Source organism: Talpa occidentalis, unplaced genomic scaffold, assembly GCF_014898055.3.
Source record: "Talpa occidentalis isolate TD23 unplaced genomic scaffold, MPIMG_talOcc4v2.1, whole genome shotgun sequence".
In the NCBI taxonomy this organism is placed as follows: domain Eukaryota; kingdom Metazoa; phylum Chordata; class Mammalia; order Eulipotyphla; family Talpidae; genus Talpa; species Talpa occidentalis.
The window spans coordinates 32,264,230-32,290,369 of NW_026555331.1; the positions used below are offsets into that span (position 1 = coordinate 32,264,230).

Genomic DNA, 26,140 nt, shown 5'->3' on the forward strand with positions numbered 1-26,140 from the left:
AAGTTCCCATGGTGAGTTATACCAACAAAATTTCTTCCCTTGGCTATTAGGATATATTCGGAGTTCTTGTGTCGTGAAAGCCGTGTTTTCTGTAAACTAAAATATATTTTCTTCTTTACGAAAGTCTGTCTTTGATAATGAGCACTGTAAAGAGAAACTAATGTTAGTATAATGAAGGCACATGACTCTGGAGTTGAAAGACTGGGAGTCAAATTCCTGCATTTATGTCTTTGTTGCCTGGGGCAAGAATAGCCATTTAGTTGAGCTGTATTTCATGTGCTTCGTCTGTATATAATGCAGCAATGGTGAAGATCAGATATTCCAGTACATGTGAAATATTTAGCAGAGTTCCTGGCATACAGCACGAAGAAAATAATTTGAAAAATAAACTTTTCTCTTTTTTCAGTGAGTGCATTGGTCTTGCAAAATTTGAAGAAAATGGCTGTTCTTCATTGATAAACAAGTTTATAATTCTAACTTCTCTGAAGTGCATTAGAGTCTCCTAGAACCGAGATGTGTCTTCCCTGAAGGGCCCACTCTACTCTCAGGTAGTGATTTGCACTGAAGAAAATCATATTCAATTGTTAAAAGTATTTCCTTTCTGCCTAGAGCAAAGTTGTTACATTAAGCTAAACCCCCTCCTTGCCCAAGACTATCTTTTCTATTTTAGAAATATTGCTAAGGTCAACATCTATGGCCCCATTTGTGAATACCCATTGGGAAATTTCAAATTTATGCCCATAAAGTTTTGTTTCACTGAAGTGTTAGCAATCTGGGTCCTCAAAAAAAACATGAGTCACGGGGCCTCCCCGGTGGCGCAGCGGTTGAGCGCTGGGTTGCGAAGCTGCCCGCAGCGTCTGCGGCGCCGGCTCGATCCCCTGGCTGCTCCCCGGCCACCAGAGGAGGGTCCCACATGGCGCGCAGACCTCTCCTGCCGCCCGCTGCTCCCCTCAGCAGTGTCCTTCGGTCCTTCTGCCTGCTCTGCTCCCCGCTCTGGCTCTGGTGAATTCTCTCGCCCTCCCGTGCTTCTGACTGTACCCAGTGCATGTATAAACAAAACAAACAAACAAATAAACAAACAAACAAATAAATAAAGCATGCCTCTATTAAAAAAAAAAATTTAAAAAAAAAACAAAAAACATGAGTCACATAATTGACTGGGTTTCCCAGTTTGCATTGGTCCCAGAAAGCTCTGAATCAAATTTATGCTTAATAGCTTTATAGGATTCTGTGATCTACATACTTAACATTTCCTTGACCCTATTTTTATAAAAACTGAAAAGATTTTTTAAAAGAAAAAGGAATTATTGAGGTATGAGTCCTTAGGCTATACTCGGAAGGATCTGGTTCCCTATCCTGTGCAACTTCTATATGTTTTCATAGGGTTCTTGTTGGTGTCAAATAATGATAATGTGGGTCAAGAGGATTTGTTGTTCAGATTCTAGATGTAGAATCCCGCTGGAGTCTTCCACATGTGAGTATTACTACCTGGTGAGGGGATGAGAGGAAAGGTGAGAGTAGTAACTCCTGTCCTTCCTCTTTGAGAATGAATCAAGATAAAGAACACCATAAGGCCCTTGACACTCACATCCCGCTCTTAGCAACCCATTCAGATCACATTTACACCAAAACTGGCTTAATCTGACCAGGCAAACATTAGACATCTCAGATCAGTCAACATATCAGTATCCCTAAGGAAGCCTAATTACCTTTGTCCATTTTTATTGTTCTTCTCATAAGCCGTTTCACAGTCTTAATGAAATGGGAAAGATACAAAGGAAAAACAGAAATAGCAGAGGAAATTTTCTTTTCATCATGAGAGAAATGACAGTTGTAACCAATATTACAAAATATAGTGTCATGTCCCAAATTTCCTCCACAAGAAAACAAGTACCTGTTTTATGAAAAAGCACTAAAAACTAATGAATCTAAGATATTTTTAGTAGAAAAATCCAGTGCCTGCCCATGTTTAAACCAAGCAACTAGTTGTCTTAAATTTTTGTAGAATTTTCCAAGGTGAACTGCAATTAGTTGAGTGGAAGCTAAATAAAATGTGATACTAGAGCTCTCGGCTTTTGAATATTCTCTTTCTAATGTTCCAGTGTATACAGAACATGCTGGATGGGAGCAGTCCTGCAGCTGTGCATTTTTTTCAGCCTTTCCATTTATTCCATGACAGCTTTCTTTCCTATTTAAAAAGAAAATATTCTTAGCAAAAATATTCAAATGAGAAGATATAATAGCACTTGGAACTGAAGTCTTTGATGTTAAAAAACAAGATGCACTAAGGAATCGAAATGTAGAACTGTTTCATTTTTAATGAGTCAGTGTGCAAATCATGAGTTCATTCTCTGCCGATTTATCATAAAGTATATGAGTTTATTTTTAAAACACACCATCTGATGACCATAAATCAGTTTACATGTTTAGAGTGTGGTCTTTGAAATTTATGCTTGATATTAGAGCCTAACATTAATGGGCTAGTAGACACTAGCCCTTAAAAGTTTAAGCTAGGATTTTTTATTTTAAGGGTTAATTGCGTTAACAAGCAAGTAGTGATTCAGGGTATGATTCAGAATTTGAACATGGTGGACAATTATAGAAGTCCAAACAATATTCTGAATGCTCTTAATGCAAAATTACTTCAATTTCTTAGAAATCTAACGGGTTGCTAGTTTTTCACTCATGTTCAATGTGTCCAATGTCTTGCCCAGTCCTCTAACATTTATCCAAAGCAATGATAGCAAATACATATAATGTATGTGAATATATACAATATCTATAGTAACTATTTCTAATTTTGCTGAAACCAACTTTCAGCAGAAAAGTACTATACTCTGTCCAATCCAAAACTGTCATTATTTCGATCTTGAAGTTGTAAAAAGGCATGAAAGTTTAGCTCTTGTACAGACAGAACTCCTCAAAGGTGGATTAATATCTTCGAAGCTTTTGCTACTAACTTGCTTTATGACCTTGGGAGAGTTTTTAACCTGCCCACAAGTCTCACCTTTATCAGAGAAAACAACCTCTGAGGGTTGAAAAGTGAATTGAGACACACACATAAATCCCCTCTCACACTGCCCTGCACCCACTCAACACTGGTGCCTTGCACTTTCATTACTTATCATTCAGCATCTTTTGAGCGCCAACTACAGGCCAGCTGTCATCCCAGCATGAAGGAGAACTGGTTGAAGCAAAATACAAGCATTTATTTGGAATATTCTTAGGTCTGCAACCCAAGAGACACAAACTCAAGGAGTCCTTGAATAGTGTTCTGAGTTAACGAGATAGGGGTTGTATCCATTTAGAAAAAGTGGGATAGTTGTCACTCCGGTCAGCTGTGCCAATTAGGGTTAGAAGTTCATTAAGTTCCTGTTGGTGGCACACTACATAAATGAGGTTAGAAGTCACCTGCGTTCTGGTTGGTGCTACAGCATGCAAATCAGGTCAAAAGTTAGTTGAGCCAGAACTGGTCAAACTTTCATCCTGGGCAGTCTGTGGCCACCAGCTTTGTTTCATCCCCTTCAGGAGATGGAAGTGCCTGAGCATGCCTGGGCATGCTGGACATGCCTGGGGCCAGATTCTCAACAGCCCCCTGACTCTCTTTTACTTACCCAAATACCAAAACTCCAAAATGTTCTTATTTTTGTTACAGCTGCCATGCTAAGTGTGAAAATACAGAAGTGAAGGCACATGGTTTTTGCCCAAGAGCTGGAGTTCTTAGTCGCATATACACAGTATGGTAAGTGCAATAAGAAAGATAGCAGTGAAACTATCATAGCCAGATCAAAGAAGACTTCACTGGAGGGCTATTCAGAGTGGGCCTTGAGACCTGGAAAGGTGGAGAATGGTCATGTGTGGACAGCACATAGAGAGATGAGAAAGGGTATTTGGTATTCCCTGCAGTCTGTGAAAGCCGTTAGTGAAAATGTGTTGACCACTTGTCTTGCTTGCTCTCTCTATCCTGCAATTCAGGTCAGAATCATGTGTTCCTTTTTGTTTTCCCAACTCAGTGAATGTTTTATAGATAAATTAATTCCAAGTAATATCTGACTTATTTCCTGATACCTATGTGTACCAGTCATACTCAGCTATACTCACAGCTACTATTTGAAAAGTATGGAAAAAAATGATAATCTGCAGAGGCTTACTGACATTGGGTGTCGGGGCAAAGTGGGCCAGAGAGGTGTGAGTACATAGTACCCTCTAGTACCAGGGAACTGCCTCCTTCTTCTCAGCTCTCAACTCCTTCACTGACTTATGTCTTCTCATTCCCTCTCACCCCCTGAAATCAAAATGACCAGCCTGTACTCATTCTGTGAGCTCAGCTCTGGGACACCTCCTCTACATCCAGACCTGGACCACTATCACTGCACTTTCCGTATTTTATCATTTACTTACTCATGTCTCTCCTACCAGTTAAGCTACCTGAAAGCGAGGATTTGTGCCCCTATTTTCTTCATCTCTAGCACCGGCACAGGCTCCAATATAGCAATTTTTAATAAACACTGGTTGAATAATGGATGAACCACCGGTGATTGAAATGTTAAATTTTGAATCTAGGCAATGGCTAAGAAATTTTAGAAGTTCAATTTTTAGGTACTAGATGCCCTTGGTTTTTTCCATGAGGACATGAGTCATGTTTATTTTGCTCATCTCTGGGTCTCTAATGTCATTCAGTATTTGCTGAATTGGTGGCTGGGAAGATAAATGAGTGAGTGAACAAAAATACAGGCAGAGAAATGAATAGAAAACAAACTGCTTTCATGAGAATAGGCCTGACGTTCACAGTGTGTTATCTGTGTCATCGCCCAAGCCTGAGTTAGACTGCTCAGTATCCAATACCCAGGAACCTGGGGATGCATTATTTTACTTTTGAACAAATAATTAGCCAATTGACTGAAAATTTGGGTGAGAAATGCTGCTGTATTTCTATATTTTAAGGCCTGAATGAATATGCCCTAGTTTCCAAGAGTGGGGACAGAGTTTCTTTACTGGCATCATGTAGTGATGGTCATATCTCTGGAATCTTAGAAATTGATTCCTATAAAACAGACTTATGCATCACATTTCCTTTACAAAAATAGCAAAAAAAAAAAAAGAGAACATCCTTTTTTTGGTTTTTTGCTTTAGTTATGAGACAGTTTAATCTTTGTTCCTATATTTCTGTTGCTATTGGTAAAGAAATCTGTGTGAAAAGTAAAGGATAAGCTATCTTTTTCAGAATAGTCTCAGAGCTTCCTGCATCATGAGGAACAAACCAGTCCTAAAAGTGCTTTATAAAATAAAATATTCAGCTGACATGTTGAGAAAATAAAAACATCTCACATGCAGTAAAGTTAGAACAATACTATATATTTTTCTATGAGTTCTATTTTTTCTTTCACAAACTTGCTAAATGCATTATCAATATGCAAAATCCAAGGGCTGATGACCTGCAACACCATCACACAAAGGTAGTGATAAATACATTATTTGTAAATGCTCCTAGGGTACAAAATTGAAAAATGAGTTTAATGGTCAGAAATTCTCAGTTTAATGATACATTTAGGCATAGGAGGCAGAAATCCTTCCCAGAAATCCATCCTTAGCCCTTCTTTTCCCCTCGAAATCATTATGAAAAAAATGAAAGACCTTAAGTAAAGCACTTTTGTGGTTTGATATAGCATTTCTGGAAATATCACAGGTCCTAATATTTAAGCAAACATTCAAGAAGACCAGCCTTTATCTAGATTTCCAGTTTTTCATGTAATTGGAAATAGAACTAGAAAATAAACCTGCAGTCTTGGAGCACTAAAGTGAGGGATAAGAGGAATAGGTCGGGTGTTTTGGGAGGTCAGAGAACTAGAGAAGAGAGAGTGACTTGTGCTAGTTCCAAGAGAGGGGCTGAGAGCTTGAATTATGCCTGGGGAGTGGTGATGGAGAGAAGGCAAATCCAAGAATTATTTGTGACATTGAGCCAGTGCAATCCAACTCAGTGGATTTGGGGGTAAAGAATAATGAAAGCACTGAGGACCCTAATTTGGGCCACCCCAAGACAACAACAAAGTTTATTAGGAGTGGATTTGAGAGTAGGATAATGAGTTCAGATTTGGGCATACTAAATCTTCAATGCCTATGAAATACTCAAGAGGAGTAACATTGGGAGACAACAGCAAGGAGCCAGAGCTGGATGAGAGAGGTAGACCTGGAAATGACAACTTCTGATGTCAGGTAGCCTACACAAAAAGAATCACAGAGACTGTTCTAAGTGATGGTAAAAAGGGAGAGGACCAAGGGTAAAACCCGGGGGGATAGGTAGAGCGAGCAGAAGAGCCAACAGATTTTATAACCAGCAAGGAGGTATGAAAGGGAGTTGGAAGTCAAGAGAAGAGAAACATCAAGGAGGATGTTCCCTAGCACTTGCTGTGCACATAAAAGACACCCAATAAATGTGGTTAGTAACTATTGATTTTCTATCTCACTTTAAAGCAAACCTTTATATTTGTGTTAATTTATCATTTTTTAAGATTTTATTTATTTATTTATACAAGTACTGGGTACAGTCAGAAGTACGGGAGGGTGAGAGAATTCACCAGAGCCAGAGCGGGGAACAGAACAGGCAGAAGGACTGAGGTACACTGTTGAGGGGAGCAGTGGGCGCAGCAGGAGAGGTCTGCTTGCCATGTGGGACCCTCGCCCAGTGGCTGGGGATCAAGCTGGCGCTGCAGAGGCTGTGGGCAGCTTCATAGCCCAGCGCTCAACCGCTGCGCCACCAGGGAGGCCTCTATATTTGTGTTAATTTATGCAAGTGATTATAGACTTTGGAGCCAGAGAGAAGCTGACTATAACCCAACTCTACCACTGTCTAGTTGAGTAGCCTTGGACAAGGCACTAGCCTCCAAAGGAAGATATTACTCATGTCACTAATTGATTATGGGGGCCGAGGGGGAGTGGTGTTAGTGAAGGTTGGCTAAAGAAGCTACACAATGGAATGCTAGGAGCTACTAAAAAGTATGAGGTTGATTTTTATCAACCAACATGGGAAAAAAATTGTCAGTTCTCTGAGTGATACTGAGTCATTTCCAGGATGGAGCTTTGATAAAACCACTCTTACATTCTCCAGGCATGAAGATCTGTATGCAAATTCATAGGCCATCTCTACCATCTCACAGCCAGCACACAGCACACAAGTGTACACCAGAAGTTCCTCCTCCGACACCTGCACATACCCTATCCGCTTCATTCATGTTCCAGTCAGTGAACTAAGGGCCAATCAGTATGCAGACTGCATTTTGCTTAGCTATCCACAAAGAAGATACATATAAATGAAGGGCTCAGATTTGGTTTCTGATTTGTGCTGTAGGATCAGCAATGACATATTAATGTTATACTGCCCCTCTAACCAGGAGAGTAACACCTGCTGTCCTGACAGCAAGCACCTGTAGTGCCCTCTGCTTTAAAGCCCATGTGGGTGGTCTCTATTGGACCCTGCCCCGAGAGGAGTGGGTCAGTTATATATTCATCCATTTGGGCATTCTTCACACAGAAACTGGTTCATGCATTAGTCATTACCCTATGGGATAGTTTAGCTGAATGAAGATAGCTTCATCTGTTCTGGAATTCAGAAATGTGCACGCAGGGGGCTTGCTGCTGGTGGCAGTGCCTGACGAGCATGTCACGAGTCCCTTTAAGGAGGCCTCAAAATCCTTGCTTCAGTTATGCAGCAAGGACCTGCGATTTCTCTAGCAACATAGATGATGAGAGGGCCTTCACACCATGGTGTATGCCAGCACTTCTGCCCTTGATTCATTTGTTATTTGTCAGCATTTATTTTTCCAGGCACTGTGCTGGGCATGGAAGATAAATATCCCTGCAATCAAAGCATTCTCATTTAGTGGGGATGACATCTCCCAATAAGCAAAAATGACAAATTATAGTAAGAGCTAAGAAAGAAAAATACTGGGTATTATGATACACAAAGGAGAGACATTGGATAGTAAAAAAAAAAATAATTTAACTTGGGAGAAGTGCAAAGAAAACCTTTCTAGTGGGGGCCTTCAGAGCAGCTGTTCCCCCCCCCCAATTTCCCTTAAAGCATACATTCACACACACAAGTACAGGCACAGACACACTAAATACATACACACCAGCATGAGAACACACAGAGCTTCATAAGACAGACAAATAGACACAGTCATATAGACACATACACACACATACACTGCACCATATGCACACACACACATATACACCCTTCTGTGACATTTCAAACCTCCTCCTGTGGGGCCATCTGAGGTACCTGTTCACCCAATAGCACATGCAGGAAAGTACCGGGGCTATGGCTACTCGGTTCAGGCAAATGGAAATGGCTTTGCACCTAGCTAAATGATGGCTCTTGGTTGATTTAATTTTGCCTCTTGGGTCCTCTCTTGGCATTGTTTACTGAGGCTAGCTAGCACTTTGGTCTCTGACTATGTGACATCTGCACATAGCAGTTTCTAGGCATCAAGCTCATCCCTGAAATATCAGCACAAACAGGTCCCTTAGCATCAGAGCGTCTTCCTAGTTCTAAAGCTTTGACACACATAAAGCTATTCCCTGGGGTGAGGGAGCTCACATAAATGTGAAGGTCAGTAGGATGTTTTAGTTAGATTGGAATTTTTATTTTTTACTTTTTTGAAATTAGTTTTTTTTTTCAGTGGGGAAACTACTGAATAATCAGTGTTTTAAGGGGGACAGATTGCAGAGTAATATATTTAAATACTTCAAATCATCAGATCTCAGGTTCCAAGAAAGACAGAAAGGCAGAATAGAAGTAATTCACCCACAATGAGAAAACCCAGAATTACTTCTGGGGCTCCATCGATTCCCACCAGCACCTCATTCCAAAAGCAGTCCTCAAATCTCAAATCCAGAATAGGCATAAAGAAAACTGGCTGCCTTTAGCAAGCAATGGAAATCCCAGAGACACCCTGGGTTTTGTGCATTGTGGTTTCCCTCTTCTCCTCCCACATGTTCCACGAAAAGAATGTGGCCAACAATCCTGTGTTGGTGTCCTTTGTAACAAGTAACCCTGAACACAGTGGGCCACAATTCTGCTGCTCCTGGTAGACCCAGCTCTGGCAGACCCACAGAGATTACCAGAAAAATCGATATGAAGCTGACAAATCAAAAGTGAGTCATGCCAGCTCTCCTCTTAGGAAATGGTTTAGATGGGTGTCTGACTGATAACACCTCAGTTCTTTTCATAGTAGGTCTGAAAATAGCTCAGAATTCTTTAAATGTCTGGAGATGTAGGCGACAAAAAAGAGTATTGAGTGGAAAAAAACCTTCCTGAGAACCCCAATTTTGTTTCTTCCCTGCCCCCGAGCCTGCATGCCTCATACCTCTCATCCCTGCATGACCAGGGGTGACTCCATGCTGAGAGAACCACATGTCTCTTTGGGAACCCATTCATGTAGGACTCAGGATTGGCCGTCCCTGAACAGGTGGTGAGCCTCGTCCTCCAACATTCAGACCCTTTGTGTTGTATGTCAACTTGGTATGTCCCTTGGTACAAATCTCTTATGTCCCTATTACCCACTCCTGGTTGCCCCATTGGAAGGCAATTCCTTTAAAGGGCCCTTTTCTCTGTTTTAGAGCTTCATGGCCCTGAGGATTTTTCACTTCCTCAGCTGTGAGACTTTATGTCTGTGGCTGTATTCAACAGAAGCACCAGCTGTAGTGAAAGAACTCACCAGTTGGTCTAAGATTCATGGGGAAAGATGAATCCAGTAGGGGGTCACAGGAAAGGATGGAATGGAGGAGAGGAGCCTGGACATGACTTCATTACTAACAAATATGAGTTAACAAGGATTGAAGTAAGGTCGGAGCCTTTGGAATGGATACAAAGGGACCAAAGAATGAAATTCTATGAAGAAAGCCCCCTGTCCTGGTATCCAGGGAGAAGTAGGAATGAGGGGGAGTGAGGACTGTAGAGGATATCCCTCAAAGTGTTTCTCCATGAATGGCCTGAAAATCACCAGCATCACTCACCTGGGAGCTTTTCAACAGTACAGATTCCTGGATCCCACCCCCAAGAAGCTGACAGTATAAATGAGATGAAGCCCAGAACCCCACACTTTTTAAAAATCCCCAGATGACTTTGATGCATGATAAAGTGGCTCTTAAGTCCACACTGCTTAAGGTTAAGACTACCAACAATACCTTTTAATTTATTCTCCTTGCATTGCATGTGGTGTTGGCAATTAGTCAACTGTCGTGAAATCGTTGCTATGGTGAGTGAATGGATAATAGTGGAGAGGAGTTAATGATTGCTGATGTTTCAACCCAAGAAGCTGAGAACACTGTGTTCCCATTAACATAAGTGAGGAAGAAGGTAGAAGGAAGAACAAGTTGGAGGCAAGGTGATAAATCCAGTTTTAGACATGTTGACTTCCAAATGCACACAAGTAACATTCATGGGGCTGGGTGATGTGGGTCTGGAAAGAAGACAAAGGCATTATTTGTACGCTAGTTGGGGCTGTGGCTTTGGCAAAGGGCTGCAGGTTGCAAAGGACAGGACTTAGAGAGAAATTCATGATGAAGAGGGTCAGAGGGTGGATGAAGACCAGTGGGAATATGAGGAGAGGCAGAGCCATTGGGAAAACAGCAATGTACAGCATCGACAAATCAGTGAGTAAACAGTGCAGGCACTTAGAGGTTGCTCTGTGTCACCAAAGAATTTGACAAAGCTTGAGGAAAGGCCATTGACTTTACTTTTGGGAATTAGGAAATCACTGGTGATCCCCAAGAGAAAAGTGGTAGGAACAGAAGCCAGTCAGAGAGATGAAATAAGGGAATGAATGAAGAGGAAAGCTGGGCCTCCAGCAGAGATCACTGACTGTGGATTCTCAAGGGCAAGGAAGAGAAATAGGATGACAGCTATATGACCCAGCAGAGAAAAACAAGACCCTGTACCACACTCATCCCTATGGCTGTTCCTCAGAGTCTTCGGTAGCATTCTACCTTTCCTTTCTTCTGTTTCTCACCCATTTCAACTTCCATCTCTCAGCTGCTGACTTGGGTCCCAGGTTTCCCTCTAACCTCCATACACCTCCATCTTGTGTGTCCCCCAGGCACTTAAGCAACATGACTCAACCTCAGGGAAAGATCTGAGCATTCCCTGTCTTTTGGGATGTCACCCCCATCCACCTAGTCACCAACTAAATTAGAAACCTAGAAACCATTCCAGCCCTCTCCCTCTTCCCCACACCCAGTCTTTGATTAATCCTATGGAATCATCCTTAGCAACTCCTGCCTCTTCTCCAACCCACTTCCTTTGCATCTGGTCTGCACACAGCAATGACCTCAAATAGATCTCCTGGCCTCTCCCATGCCTCCCAGCTGCTGCCAGTCACATTCTGAGAGCCTTTCTCTGGCCAGGGTATCAAAAGAATGAAGCTCCAACTCTTGAGATCACTTTTTTCAGGTCTATTTTTGTACCATTATTCTTTCCAGTGATGCTGACTTATACGTGTTGCATACATTTTTACCTACTTGGCTTCCATGTCTTAGCTTGTGGAGGCTCCCATTTGTACAGGTTTGTTCACATTCCCATCCCTTCAACTCTCCTGACTCCCACCACCACCTGTGTCTGTCCAATACCTGGTCCCCTTTCTGGTTGTAACCCCAGAAGTCCCATCTTAAAGAGGAAACATTTACCCATCCTTTTCTTGTATCCTCACTGCCTTCTTCATCCAGAAGGTTTTTAGCAGTTTTCATATCTCTAGTCTACCAGACTTTGAAACTTTTTGTGGGGAAGTGAAGAAGATGCCAGGGCATTGATGCCACAGGTGTTACCTCCCAGGAGATCACTGGTGGGCTGAGAGCATACTATGCTGATTAGAAATAAATGAATTCAACCAAAATTAACATAGCCTCTTGCTCTCCCTAATTTACCGTCTGCTGTCTTCCCTTCATACCCTCTGCCTTTTCTATTATTCATGCTCTCCTTCTGTACCCTTTTTGTTTTAACTTTTCCCTGGCTTCTTCCTACTCCTTTTCCCTCTTGTTAGGAACTTCCACCATCTCCTAGACACGCCTGCCCTCTCCAACATATCTTTCCCCTAGACCATGTCTTCAAGGCCTTGTTTTTGTGTCTATCTTCTGAAAGAACCAGCTTGTCATCTGCAGACACAGTCATTTGCTTTGAAGAATTTAGCCAGGAGAATGATGACTGACAAATGAGGTCACAGAAGGAGGAAAATGTGGCAGATTTTCAGATCTGCAGTATCGATTGGCTGTAACATTCAGATTAAGTCCTTGAGTAGAAGCGCTAGTTAAAAGTTCTCCTAAAAATAAAAGGAGATAATAACCATGTGACTGCAGTAGTTAAGCTTTCCCTCAAAAGGGAGGTGTTTGTTTTCCCTTTTAAGATGCAAGGCATTCTGGCTCCAAAATATCCCTGAACATTCATTTATACCCCTGCTGGAGAGAGGAGACATGCTTTGCCCCACTTGGTGGGAATTCAAGGCTTGTGGCAACCTTGAGTGCCTTCCTCTTCATCCCTGAGTCAGGTTAACACAGGACACCACACCCTTCTGCAGGTTACACACAAGAGCACTTGTGCAGATGCCCCCACCTCAGTGGGAATTAAGTGAGGGATGGAAGATCTCCCTGGCTCTACTCAGGGGCCCTAAGTGGGGCCCCAAAGCTCATGGGAACAGGATGGGGGTCCATTAAGCTTCACAACGGAAACGAACATAAATGGCCAGCAGTTAGCCCTGAAGTCAAATGGGATCAATGTGATTTTCCTCTGTCTAATGATTTTTAATAGCAAGAATTCGGATTAGGTGTAAATAGCTTAAAACCCAAAGGAGACGCATGTTGATTGTTTTAAAACTATTCACCTGGCTCAGACAGCAGCTGCCGAAGCACAGCTCCAGTACTGCTGTCTCTGAAATTGTTGTCTATGATAGTTGGCTGTTAAAGAAAGAAAGGAAAGCAAATAGAAGGTTGTTTGTGAGCAATCCCTCTGCTCTGCTTAAGAATAAATTAAAGATATTGGATCTGCTCACCACTATAACGAGGATATAGAAGGGCACACAAATTCTGTTCTTGCATTGAGATGAAGAACTGGGAAGGGCTTTAGGGCTTTAGGATGATCTAATCAACCTTCTTATTTTGTAGCAGTGGGATATGAGGCTCAGGAAGGCTAAATGATGCACCTAGATGGCAGAGTTGAAGGCAGAAATCAGAGCAAATCCCACTTAGCCCAGTGACCTCCCTGCAGATTCACCACAGCCTTGGGAATGACTCATTGTCTAAGTCACTGCCAGGTAAGCAGGTGCTGAGGCAGGTTTTATGTCTCCTCCAGCAACATTCACATCAAACCAGCCAGGACACTCAGGTCACCCAGTCCCCAGTTCACTGTCAGAGGGTACTTTGGCTACAAGAGAATGACACAGGATCCGTGGAATTGGCACAGACATGTCCACGGACACGTCCTCAACTGTGCTGAGCAAGATAGTATCAAAGAGGAAAATCCTGTCAGGGTGTCTGTTTCATGAGAGCTCCAAAAATAAATGACCATTATTTCCAAAAAGCAATCTGGGGTTCTAGTTTCTGGTAGAAAAAAGGGGAGCCACCTCTATATACTTAAAGAAAATAAGAGCTTTTCTTTTCTCAAAAATGCTCAAAAAGCCCAGCCTTTTTCAGGGAATCTGGCCCCCAACTTTAAATGCCCCATATTTGCCACTCTGTATGTGATTGAAGACTTAAGAAAGCATAAATAATTTTTTCTATTTAATCTGCATACTCTTGGAGACTGGAGTCCTGAGTATGTCAGTGTTCTTCATTCCCAAGTCCAGACACGGAGACTCAAGTGCAGTCAGAAGACAGAAGGGTTCAGCCGGGCCTGCGCCAGTGCTTGCATGGTAGTGTGTTAATGAGTGTTAAAACTGACATCACAAATAACAGCGTTCTCAATTTTTTAAATTACAACTCTGTAACAAGTCATGCTGTTAAAACATACAAGAAATACCAGTTAAGCCTTCAAGCAGATAACACAGCCTGTACAGATCACTGTTATCCCAAAGTGCATAACAAATCATTTTCTTTGAAATGAGGCAAGAATTAGCAGGTAGTTCAATTATTTGAACACTAAGATAAGTAGAAATAACAAATCTAAATATTAAATACCAATTACTACCTTATGAGCTACAAAGCTCGGCATTACAACATGCCCCTCCTCAGTAGCAAACCCAGGAAATGGGGGGTTTGGCAGAAAATACAGACCCATAACCAGTATGCATCCATGCATTAAAGACATGGTTTCACTTCCCAACTGGCACTTTCAAATGCTCATCACATATATTATGAGAAAAACCAGACCTAAATATTTGTCCCAAGGGCATTGAAAATATGTTGGGAATGAAGCTGCTTTCAAGCCAACAGTTGGAAATAAATGATCTGAAGCTTCTGCTGTACCCCCTTAAAAGAGGTTAGTGGGTCATTCTGACAACCTGATGGCCAAAGATGTAAACTCATATTCATATTTTTAACTCCAGAAATGGCAGAAAATCAACCAGACCTTCCTTGACTGGCTTCAGGGACTAGAAGAAACTGCCACATAAATTGTTACTACCAAGGTCAGTCAAAGCCCGATTGAGAGCACTTGTGAACTTCATACTCTGATGGTAATTTGGGGTAGAGAAAGGTTACTCCTCCTTAGGTCACAATTCAGTCTCCATCCTTGGTGGGAATTAAATACACTGTTCAAGCCAGCTGGGTTGTCTTCTCTTGCCCTCATCTGAAACCAACACGTGGAGAACTCAATGCTATTAGGAGATTCTCATGCTCTGAAGTGACAGAAGTTCCAGGATGGGCAAAGTAATATTTTATACAAGTATTTATATATACAAGAGATGTTAAAAAAGACAGTCTCTAAAGCACTTTGGGATTTCCCCCAATGAAAGGCACCAAATAAATGCAAGTCATTACCAAAATAAAAAGTCAAGTTTCCAGCTTTCATGTTTGCAAAAAGTAACCACTAGAGTGATCTCTTATGGTGGTAAAACTCGCTTGTTTAGAAAACTAGCTGTGAGAGTGACTGAATTATTCTGTCTTGTTTCTATCTTTTACAAGCTTTATGGTCAGTGACCATGGATACCATGCGCAGTGACCCAACACCATCAGTCTTGGCAAACTGAACAGTCCTCACAAGTTTATACTATCACCTGCCCTCAGTGCAGCAGGGGATGATTTGTGAATCCTCTGCCTTCTGGTGCTAGAAACATCAGCCAATTCCAAGTACAAATTCTGAGAAATAACCTTGCTCATCGACTTGGTGGCAAGTTCCTCCCAAGTCATCTCATTCTTTCCTGATGCTTTGGAGAAACAGATATAGAGAGTAGACTATCAGGCACTAGGAGGTGGCTAGCTCCCTGCCCACTGAGCCTCCAGTCTAATGGAAGAATTTAAACAGGGGATTCAAGGGCATAACTGACTAGTGCATTCACCCAACAAATCATCTGCTCTGTAAGTAGCATAGCAAATACAAATACACAAAGCTTCTGACAAGATCCTTATCACTCCACTGAAGTACATGTTATCCCCAACCAAGACACAAAATGGACCTCTTAAGGAAAGGCCCAAGCCTTGGATAAAAAGCCTGCGCTAACTCTGTGCTTAGACCCCTGCATTCTCCAGCTTTTTCAAAGATTGAACAATAATGGAAGCCAACTGGAAAGCCATCTGATTACCTAGATGATAATGGAGAACTATCTTACAATGGGCCCAGGTTCCTCTTCACAATGTTACATACTAGTTAACCAAAGACAAGGAAAGGCATTTTTTGAGAAGGAAAGTGTTCTCAGACTTCAATACAAGTTTAGACTTTTAAAGGTCTTTTCAATAGCATTAGACTTATCAAGAAGTTTGCAGTCATTTATGACATTTTATGAAGTGGCAGTTTTTATTTTACAACTCTTTCCTTTCTTCTGGCCCCTATTCACCTTCCCCCAACAAAAGGCAGTTGAGATAGAAATGAAAACTGCAATAGCTCCATCCTGGGCAAACCGCACCACCTTTATGCATGACTGTATTTTGAGTACACCCTTCACACCATCAGATTTCCATGTCAAACCAGGAATTCCAGGCCATTAGAGCATCATATATATTATACTGTATCCTAGAAGCAAAATTAAGTAAATTCTGCTTGGAAATAAAAGGGCTCTTATTATATAAACTTTCAGAGCAGGCAACAAACATTTCTAAGCTACTGCCCTTGCTAGGAACCCAACAATGTTGGCCTCAGGGAGACAATACAACAGTAAACCTCTTTTTAGTAGAGAAAGACAACACGACCTTATTTCTAAACACCTTTAAAAAATAAATATTTAAAAAACATGCTAATATCTAAGACACAGCAAAATTTGTCAAGTGACTTAGATCAGGAACCTCAGTCAGATATAAATGTTTCCATAGTCACCCTACAAAAGACAGAGTCCTGACCTGAAACAAAATGTTAGCAGCCTATACTAACTTCTTCAAGCATCCTGCAGTTTGTCCTATGTTTAACTGAAGCTCCTGTCCCTAATGCATCTGTTCTCAGGGAAAAAAAAAAAAACAAAAACAAAACTGTCGCTCTTCACTACATGTTTAACTGAGTTAACATTCTCTAAAGAGCAACATTTACAAGATGAACATCAGAATATATCGTTCTAAAGGTGGCCAGTGCATCCATGCAAGCCACGGAGCTACAGATCATTTATAAAAACAACTTATAGACTTGCAATCGTCATGTGGGCTTAACTTCACATTCTCTTTGTTTTAGTATTAAAACTAAATGAAAGAAATGTATAAAGAACTGAGATTTTGTTTTCACATGTCTGTGAGCAAAGTCTCATCCCATTGATTGTTCCCACTAGACAGACGTGTGTTTGGGGGAAGAGGAGGTCTTTGTACAGAACTCACATAACAACCCCAGAAAACAGGAGCACAAACAACTCATAGACAGTACTGGGCCACGAGCACTAGAATAGAGTACACAATGAACAGAACAATTAGCAATCTAGGTACTCATCAGGCAGAAAGGTGAACATTTTATGCCCACGATGCAAAGACCAGTGAGTATCATTTCGTTGAAAGGTGCAAAGGCATGGTGTCAGGCACACCACCCTCTAAATATGATTCTAAATACTGCAGAAGCAACCTGGAGTGCACATCCCATGCATCTCTCTCCTTTGGGGCTGGGCGTACTCCTGCCATAACACTAAGGTGCCAAGATTGTGCCGGAGGCACAAGAGGCAGCTCAATAATGTGTGTTTGAGGATGACACGTCCTCCTGACTAATGTAGGGAATCATTTAAACTTAGTTCACTTGGTGAGCTCCTGCTCATGTTTGTCAGGCTTGCCATGAGGGATTTAACTTTATGGGCATAATAGTCCCTTAAATTGACAGAAGGGACCTCCTTCATTCCATCTCCAAAGTCACAGCTGCGCATGGCACTCTCAAGTTGCTTTTGGCGCCGATAAAAGTGGGAGAACTTATTGAAGATCAAGGTAATGGGCAGTACCACCACCAGGATACCTGCCAGAATGCAGGCAGAGGCAGTCAGCTTCCCTGCAGTGGTCCCTGGGACCACATCCCCGTACCCCACAGTGGTCATACTGACAGTTGCCCACCACCAGCAAGCAGGGATGGTTGCCAGGCCCTCATTCTCTTCCTTTTCGATGGTGTAGGCCACTACAGAGAAGATGGAAATACCCACAGAGAGGTAGAGTAAGAGTAGCCCTACTTCTTTGTAGCTGTATTTCAAGGTGGCCCCTAGGGAGCGGAGGCCAGTGGAATGTCTGGCCAGTTTTAAGATTCGGAAAATTCGCATAAGCCTCAGGACCTGGGCCACCCTGCCCAAGTTGGCCAAAGTAGGTGTGCTCTCCACCACCAAGTTCACCACAAGGGTGATATAAAAGGGGACAATGGACATAAGGTCAATAAAGTTAAGGGCGTTCTTGAAAAACTTGAGGAAGTCAGGGGCCACAGCAAACCTGGCCACCAATTCAAATGTGAACCAGGCAATGCCAAAGTGCTCTACAATTTCGAATCGAGGGTCCTCACCATGATTGCCCTGACTGTCGGGGATTTGGAAATCTGGCAGGCTATTGAGGCACATGGTGATGATGGACCCCAATACTACCAGGATGGACAGAACACTGAAGACCCTGCTCAGGACTGAGTAGCCGGGGTTGTCCAGGGCCAACCACAGCTGCCTGCGGAAGTTGCCCAGGGGCTGGCCATCGAACTTGGATGCATCGTTGTAAAAGGCTAGTATCTCATCAAAGGAGGACGTGGTGCTCTCCTGATCGCTCTGCTCGTCCCACTTCTCCTGCTCAGGCTCCACTTTGCGGCCATGGTAGCTGTAGCTGCAGCAGGAGTCAATGAAGAACTCATTGATGCCCCAGTACTCTATCTCCTGGCTGAAGGAGAAGACACACAGCTCCGCCATGACATGTAGCTTGCCGGTATGGTAGAAATGCAGCACATAGGGGAAGAGCTCAGGGTTGCGGTCAAAGTAGAACTCACGCTGGACATCGTCATAGTCATCACAGAGCTCCAGGATGGCCTCGCGCGAGTGGCAGAGCAGCAGGCGGCCCAAACGTGTCTCCGGGAAGCGCAGCAGCGTGTGCGAGCGCAGCCTCCTCTTGAAGCCGCCCACGTTGATGCGGATCTCTCCATCTTCGACGTTGGCCTCCGACACGTCCCACAGGCTCTGGCCAGTCATGTTGGAGACGGCCAGCCGCCCTGGCCGCGCGGGGGCGCTACACCTGGAAGCGGAGGGAACCGCGTCGAATGAGCGCAGGACACCCAGGGCCCGGAGCGCTCCTCTCTTTCTCCCCACCTTTTTCTGGAGGGACCAGTTCTCTCCAGACAGGTCTCTGCTTGCTGAAGGGCACTAACATGGGGAGTGGGGCGGTTCTGTCGGGTTTGGTCCCCTCCCAAGTAAGGCTCGTGGAGTGGGTATGTTGCTCTTAGCATGGCCGCGCCTCCACCTCTACGCCTGAGGTCCTGTAGGTAGCTTCAGGCTTGCGGGGGGTCGAGACTCAGAGGCCCGAGGGGCCTGCGGGCTGACCTTGCGGGTGGGCGAGCCAAGAAGACGCCCCCGCCCGCTAGCCGCAGACAGGCGGGACTGGAGCCGGGATGCGCACCGGCAAGGCAGGGCCAAGCTGGGGGGCGCGTGGCTTTGGGAGGGGGGCGGGGAAATTCACCGCCAGAGTCCGTAAACCCGGCCTACAGGAAAGGGGGGTCGTCCTGGCGTCCCCAGCATCCAGCCTCCACAACTGAAGCCCCTCGCCCCCACCCCCCACCCCCGCCCTGCCCCAGGCCTCCCCGCCAGCCTGGCGCCTTGCCCTGCAGCCGCGTGCACCGCGCCTCACCCAGCGGAGCTGCTCCGGCAAACCCTGCGCGTGCAGGAAGCGCTTACCTGAGAGCACCAGGACCTGCGGCCAAGGCCGGCGGGAAACTTCCCCGACCTGCTGGCGAGCATCGCGGCAGCTGCCGCCGCCGGCTGGCTGTGCGTGTGCGCGCGGGTGCGAGTGTGTGTGCGCCTGTGTGTGTGCCCGGCGGGCCCGCGGGCGGGGTCCGCCGAGCGTCTCCTCCAGTCTCCGGCCAGAGATGCCGCCGCCGCCGCCCGCAGTTGCGGGAGGCTCACAGGTGGCTGCGTGGCCCCGCCGCGCCGCAGAACCCCCTTCTCTCGACCCGCGCGCCTCCCAGCCCCGGGGAGAGACAACAGCCCGCGCCGCAGGCGCCCTCGGGAGCCGCAGCCGGAGCTGAGCGGGCGCTTCCCGGCGGGGGCCCTGGCGCTGGGGCGCGGCGCGGTGGTGCTGAACGGACAGCTCCGCGCGCCCCAGCCCCGGGCGCGGTCACCGCGCCAGACCGGGGAGATGCTGCCGCCTCGGCGGCTCTGCTCTCCTCCGGCGTGTCAGGGCGACCCCTGTGCGCCCTCCGTCTCGACACCTTTCCCAGCCCCCCGCCCATCCGCCGGCAACAGCTGTTATTGCCACCCTCCCTCCTGCCTGCGCCCGGGGGCTGCCTACGGTGACCTTTCTCCCAGGAGCTGTACCGGGGAGAATTAAGAAGGAGGGGTGGCTTGCGTGAGTCCCAGAAAATGACAGGAAGGGAGGAACTCCAGTTTCCCCTTTTAGGGACCTAATAAAAAGTTTCCTGAATCCCGGGGGCTTGTTGGAGCGGGAGAGAAGAGGGGGCAAGGAAACCCGGGGTCCTGCTCCCCTTAGCTTTCAAGGGGCAGGAGCACAGTCCCCACGAGCGTGGGAGGGAGTCACAGAGTTCCCTTTGGTCGCTCTGTGTGGGTGCGGTTTATGCACAGGTGGAGGCGCAGGTTTTAGAAGAGTGCAGGGAGCTGTGTGTGTACAGTGTGAGGACAGCAGGGATTTTCAGTGCCGTGTGTGCAGTGTTGATAAAAATGGGATCTCTGAAGGGTGGGGAGATGTGTGCATCTCAGAGCAGGGGAATTTAAGGCGTGTCAGTGTGATGTGCGTACAGAGTGCTGTATACAGCATAGTAGTCAGTGGACTGTGGCAGGCTCCCTGTGTTTAACCGAAGGAGAATGGTGTGTGTGCACACACAACAGGTACGTGGGTGTGGGTCCAGCACAGAGGTGCTCAGTACCTGTTTCCTCTTTCCCTAGGAGATCTGTAGCCCAGATATGACCTCTTGATCTCCTAGGGTTGTGTTAAGGATTGTTCCTTAACACACTGTCTACTGAGCCTAGCTGAGAATTCAAATCCCAACATTAAATCCAAATCCCACAGTCCCTGGAATTTGGGAGGGGAGCACACCCCTCCCCCAGCTCTCAGCCCTTTTTTTTGGTCCTCATTTGCAATAGTGAGCATGTTGGGGGGCTTTGCAAGGAGCTAGTGGGCTATAGGTTTGGTCAGAAATCCTGGGGATGCCATTGTGGTGTGGCTCTGGCAGCCACCACAACCACAGTAGCAAGACCATCCTTTCTGTAACATGACCCTGGCAATGCCATCCAGCTGGACTGGTACTCTGTGGAGTGCCAGTGCTTGGAGGCTCCTTGGAGGGCCTGGGGACTCCTCTCTGTGGCTTCATGTGGGGCTTTTGGATCCAGGCCTGGCCACACTTAAAAGATCCATCCCTGTGCCAGCCACCTGCCTCTGGATATGTGTGTGGGTGTGTGTGCAGGTGTGTTGCCTGCTGAGAGGGCTGCACACCCAGATCCTCGCAGGCCTCTGCAAACACAGGGGGTTCCAGAGAGGTGGGTACATGTGGGTAGAGAGAATAAGTTGCGAAGGGTCACATGAGCTTCCAGTCTCTTGTGTCTTATGCTTTTGGAAAGGGATGTGTGTGAAGCAAGGGGGGAGGAGGGAGGACAGGAGAGAAGAGTCTGCATTTGTTACCTTTGCCTCTGTTTCTTCAGAGGTCTGTGTTTTAGAGCATGCTCACCTCGTGCCCTCTCTAGGTTGGCCAGATCCCCATAACAGCCTATAGGTCCCTGGGCCTCTCTTATCCCCTGGGAGTGCTGCGGAGAGTGTGCCAGCCCTTGCCGAGGGTATGTGTGTTTAGGTGCCTGCGTAATCACTGCTCCTCTTTGAATCCCCTCCCACATCTTGGGGGGGGGGGAAATGGGGTGCTGGCTGCTGCAGATGTCCTTTGCAACAGCACTGATGGGGCAAACTTTGTGGGCCCTGTTGCTTTCTCTGGCCCTTTACCCATCCTTTCACTATGGGCTTTCTGGCCTCTGGCCACCCCAAAGCTCGTAGTCCCCTTTATGCTTTGCCATCAGTTGTCTGCATGGCCATCCTTCTGCTCGGCCACTCCCATTCCCTCTGCCTCACTCCTGACTCTTCTGATTTAGTTCAAGGCATAAGTCACCTTCTCCTGCTGCCTTTGGAGGGTCTCCCTGCCCCCAACATGCTTGGGTTTGATGACTCTGGGGTTTTCCTCCCTCCCCTGCTTTACGTATCTGCCTGCCTCCTTCTGTTCCTGTCTGTTTTTGTTCTTGCTCACTCCTTTTTCCTTCATGGTTGTGGGAGATTTTGCCTGTGGAGAGAGCTCCCTTCTGCCTTCTGTTTCTCTTTTTTTTTTTTCTCCCACACTCACAGCCACCCCACCAGCAGACCACCAGGGCTCTGCCTGGAGCTTTGGGGCTCTCACACCTCACAATCCCCCTAAAAGGGGCTACTCCATGCTCCTCTCAGCTCTGCTCCCTGTGCTTGCCAGCCCCCCTCCTCCTCCCTCCCTTTTAATCCTCCTCCCTCCCTTCCTCTCTCTCTCCCTCTCCCTCATCCCCCTTCCACAGCTGACAGAGCTGTGCCAACATGCCACTCAGGAGCCCAGTGTCTGTGCCCGCCCTTTGTTAGCTTTGCTTGAGAGACTGGGGTTAAGGACAAGCCCCCATCTCTCCCTTTCCTTGAATAGAAAAGGGGGTTTGCAAGCTGCAAAGAGAAGCTGGAGTTTGGGGCACATCGGTTATTTCTTGGAAAGGCTGAGGCAGAAGCTCTGTGGGTCTGACAGATGCCTTTGCAGAGGGTTAAGTGCATGTGACAGGCAGAGCCACTTGTTTATTTCCCAGTCAATGCGTTGAAGAGAAATGGAGCCATCTCCCTCCTTCTGTACCAGGGAAGCTGGCTGTGTTTATGGTTTATTTAGAGGTCTGAGCCCTGATCTTAAAATATAGCTGCCTGCTCCCGGCATACATCAAGGCCTGCCCCTGGGCAGGGAGATCCTGGAGGGGTGGAAGGTGGGGGAAGAGGCACCCTGGGAAGGGGGACAAAGGAACCCCAGACAATTATCTCTGCCTCCCCTGCCAACACTGATGTCTGAGCCCACACATCTCAGAGTCAGCTTTTTTCCTCTGACAGGCGAGGGGGCTGCATGGCGGCTTGGCTGAGGGAGCTGGGCTGCCTGACCTACATTCCCCAGCCTGGAGGAGCTGTGCCCTGGTCTTCCCCCGGGAGTGAGCACAGAAATACCTGCTACCTGTGTGGAGTGGACACTTCACTGGTGTCCATCCTGCTCCCCGCCAGTCACCCACACCCTCACAGCCATTGGATCTCTACAAATACAAACCAGGACACATCATTCCTTCCTGAAAACCTTTGAGGGACTTCCTACCTGAAAATGAAAACCACTTTCTTACCACAGTTCCAAGACCCTCCCTGACGCTCCTCTGCCCAGCTCAAAGATTGCATCCCATTGGTCTCTTCTCCATCAGTTATGCTTCAGCCACATGCCCCTTGCTTACCCCACAGGGCCTTTGCACCTATTGTTCTTGCTGCTAGTCATGGTAGTTCCACACAGCAGGCTCGGTTTCAATGCCACCTCCTCAGAGGAGCCCGATTACCCAATCTGAACTGGATCTTTCAGTCAGTGTCTATCATTTATTTCACACTTAGATAAAATAGTTATTAAATTTGTAATTAATTGATGAATGGGTAATGCTCCAACTCCTATCTTATAGTACTCTGTCAGCCAGTGTCTTGGTTCTGCCTCTAAATAAGCCAAACCTGAAGAAGGCAGCTGGAGGAGAGGGGGTGCTGTGCTAAGGACTGTGGCTTTTCCCCTGAGGCTCCAGGTTGTTCTCCTGAGCAATTGTTTAGCCTAATTATTCTCATCTCTGGCTGTGCATTATAATCTCTTGAGGCGCTTTTAAATATAGTGCCCTTGGGTGCCTTAGACCTTACTCAAGACCAGTTAAACCAGAATCTCTAGTGTTGGGTCTGAAGCACCGGTGTTTTCTGAAAGCCCCCTAAGTGGTTACAGTGTGACAAGAAGGTTGAGTCTGCGCAGCCAGTCTTTGGGAGCTTAGACACAGGGCAGCATTAGTGCAAGACAGCAGTCAGCACCAAGGTCAGGGCTGTATCCTGGCTCAGTAAACGCTCCACCCTGGCCCAACTCTTGCTTGGGTCACTTCCTGTCCAGACTGGCATACCACAAAGGCTCCATGCCCTTGTCACCACCTCCTGTCAGTCCCCTCCTCCCAAAGGTCTTCCCCCAACATGCCTTGGGGACAACTTGTAGTTAGGATTAGTGTCAGTATCCTCACCTCAGTGGAAGGGAATCTGCTCGTGTGCCTCGGTGATGCTGCTGGTGATGCCTGGAGTAGGGATGAGGGAGCTAACAGGACTGTCGAGGTGGATTTACAGTGGAAAGGGCACGGAGTAGCTTCTGAGCATGAAAGCAGAGCAGAAAGAGAAGAGGGAAGCAGGGTAGGGGGAGTCCCTGACCTAGGAGACGGGGGCTGGAGGGAGGAGAGGAATGAGACAGGTGAGAGAGATTGAGAGAAAAACTGGAGAACAAGTGGTTCTTAAGAAATTTGACTGCACATTATGAATGCGGATCCTCATTAAATGTTTACTCAATAAGACACAGTAAATATTTATGTGACTTTTGCATTGCTTTTGGATGCTGGACTGAATATTTTATATTAGTCCTTGCCAAGGCTGATTTCTCTCCAGAAGCCACCCTCTTCTACCACAGCACACCCCCTCACCCTACCCTTAGGCCCTGTAGGTTGAAAGGAAAGAAGGCTGTTGTTTCTGAAAGACTCTTCTGTGAGGATTTTGTAAAAGAGATCAGATACTCCATGGCTGGCAGACACCTTTGTGTCTCTTGCTCCAAGTCCATTCTTCTTGGGACACCTCCCTACAAGCCCCCTTGGGTACAACTCCTTCACCAGATTCTCCAGAACACCCTAGAGCAAGGCTGGAATAAATAAGATAAATTGGTTAAATTTAGACTTAAGGCCTCCATGAAGGAAATTAACAAGAGCACAATAGGGCTTCTAGGTAGGAGTCCCTCCCTGTCTCACACTCACCTGCCCCTGGCCTCCAGGCACCTTTTCCCTCCACCCTGGGCTTTTCTGAAAGCCCACATTGTGGTTTGAGCCCTGCAGACCCAGGAGTTCCCTCCCCATCTGTCTTAGGTGTATCCTCTGACTTCCGCTCTCTCTCCTTTTCTGACCCTTCTCAGGTGATTGACAGCTGGATTGACTCCCCACCCTGACTTTCTGTGCCTAGAGAGACAGCAGATCCAGACATCTGACCAAAAGGCCCTCAGCTACAACCACTACAGTGCAGGTGACTGATGAAGATGAAGCTGGTAGAGAAAGTGAGGTTGAGGAGGATAGCAGCAGAGAGCAGGTGCTGGCTGAGGTATGTGCCCTCAAGCTATATACTGCCTGGCTCTTCTAACTGTGATCCTTACCTTCTCCATGCCTTATTTTCCTTGTCTTAAAAAACAGTGATCATCTCTAATTCACAGGTTATTGTGAGAATTAAAAAGAAGCATTAAAAAAGCTGCACAAAGGGCTGCCAAATAGCAAGTGCTTAAATGTTAACTGAGACTAGTCCCAATTATTGAGTGCTTGTGAAGCCATCAGCTCTGTGCTAAGCCCTCTACTTGCCTCTTGCCCTGACTTGGGTAATACTATTAACCTCATTTTATTGTTGCCCATAAGTGATGTTTAGACTCAAACAAGTCTCCCTGGGCCCAAAATCTGCCCTCCTTAGATTTCAACTTGGTGCAGGATTATTTAGGGCAGGCTAATTGCTATAACAATTAGCCCCAGTCCCAGTAACTTAACATAATAAAATCATTTCTGACTCATGTTACAGTCCAGTGGGTGTTTGAGAACAGCCTTCCAGAAGGTGCTTCTGGGACCCAGGCTCTGCTAGCTTCTGTGGCTTTAGAATTCTTCCCTGGGATCCTTTTTTTCATCAAGACGGGAGGTGAGGGGAGAGAGCCTGGAGTGGGTGGCAGCAGCTGTTTTCAAGGTCAGTTCTGAAAGTGTCAGACTTCCCTTCTGCTCATATCACTTCCTTTGGCCAGTTATCCCAGAATGCAATAACTGGGAGAAGTAGAGGTTACAGGAAGAAGAGAAAGTGGGGGTAGCCACATTTGCTGATGGGTGAGTAGAAGCTGGTGGACATCCTGCACCCATTTCCCCCAAAGGTGAGAAGAGGGAGCACAGGAAACTCCCCACCAGTACCTACCATGGGCAGGCTAACGGTGCCCTCATCTGGAAGACCTCACTCAGGGCACAGGCCCAGGGCGTGCTGTCTCCCTGGGGGTTGGTACTCAGGAATGATCTCTCAGCCTTGGGTAGGACTTTCTCTTTTCTCAGAATGTTTTCTG

The 26,140-nt window shown here is 46.0% G+C and overlaps 1 protein-coding gene and 1 long non-coding RNA gene across 2 annotated transcripts in view; one reads left to right on the top strand and one right to left on the bottom strand.

Annotated features, from left to right (window-relative positions):
- Nucleotides 1-367: 367 nt before the first annotated feature.
- Nucleotides 368-26,140, top strand: part of LOC129145288 (uncharacterized) — a 33,703-nt gene continuing 7,930 nt past the window's right edge. The window contains exons 1-3 of the long non-coding RNA XR_008550597.1: nucleotides 368-548; nucleotides 3,656-3,742; nucleotides 24,977-25,158. This is a non-coding gene — a long non-coding RNA (uncharacterized LOC129145288). The remainder of the gene's footprint in view (nucleotides 549-3,655; nucleotides 3,743-24,976; nucleotides 25,159-26,140) is intronic.
- KCNS2 (potassium voltage-gated channel modifier subfamily S member 2) lies at nucleotides 17,201-19,067 on the bottom strand. The gene has a single exon (XM_037503528.2). It carries the CDS (start codon nucleotides 18,744-18,746, stop codon nucleotides 17,313-17,315), a length of 1,434 nt encoding a protein of 477 aa, XP_037359425.1. The 5' UTR covers nucleotides 18,747-19,067; the 3' UTR covers nucleotides 17,201-17,312.

Bases quoted from the DNA above. Each gene is read 5' to 3' on its own strand.
- KCNS2 (XM_037503528.2), bottom strand. From the start codon at position 18,746: ATGACTGGCCAGAGCCTGTGGGACGTGTCGGAGGCCAACGTCGAAGAT.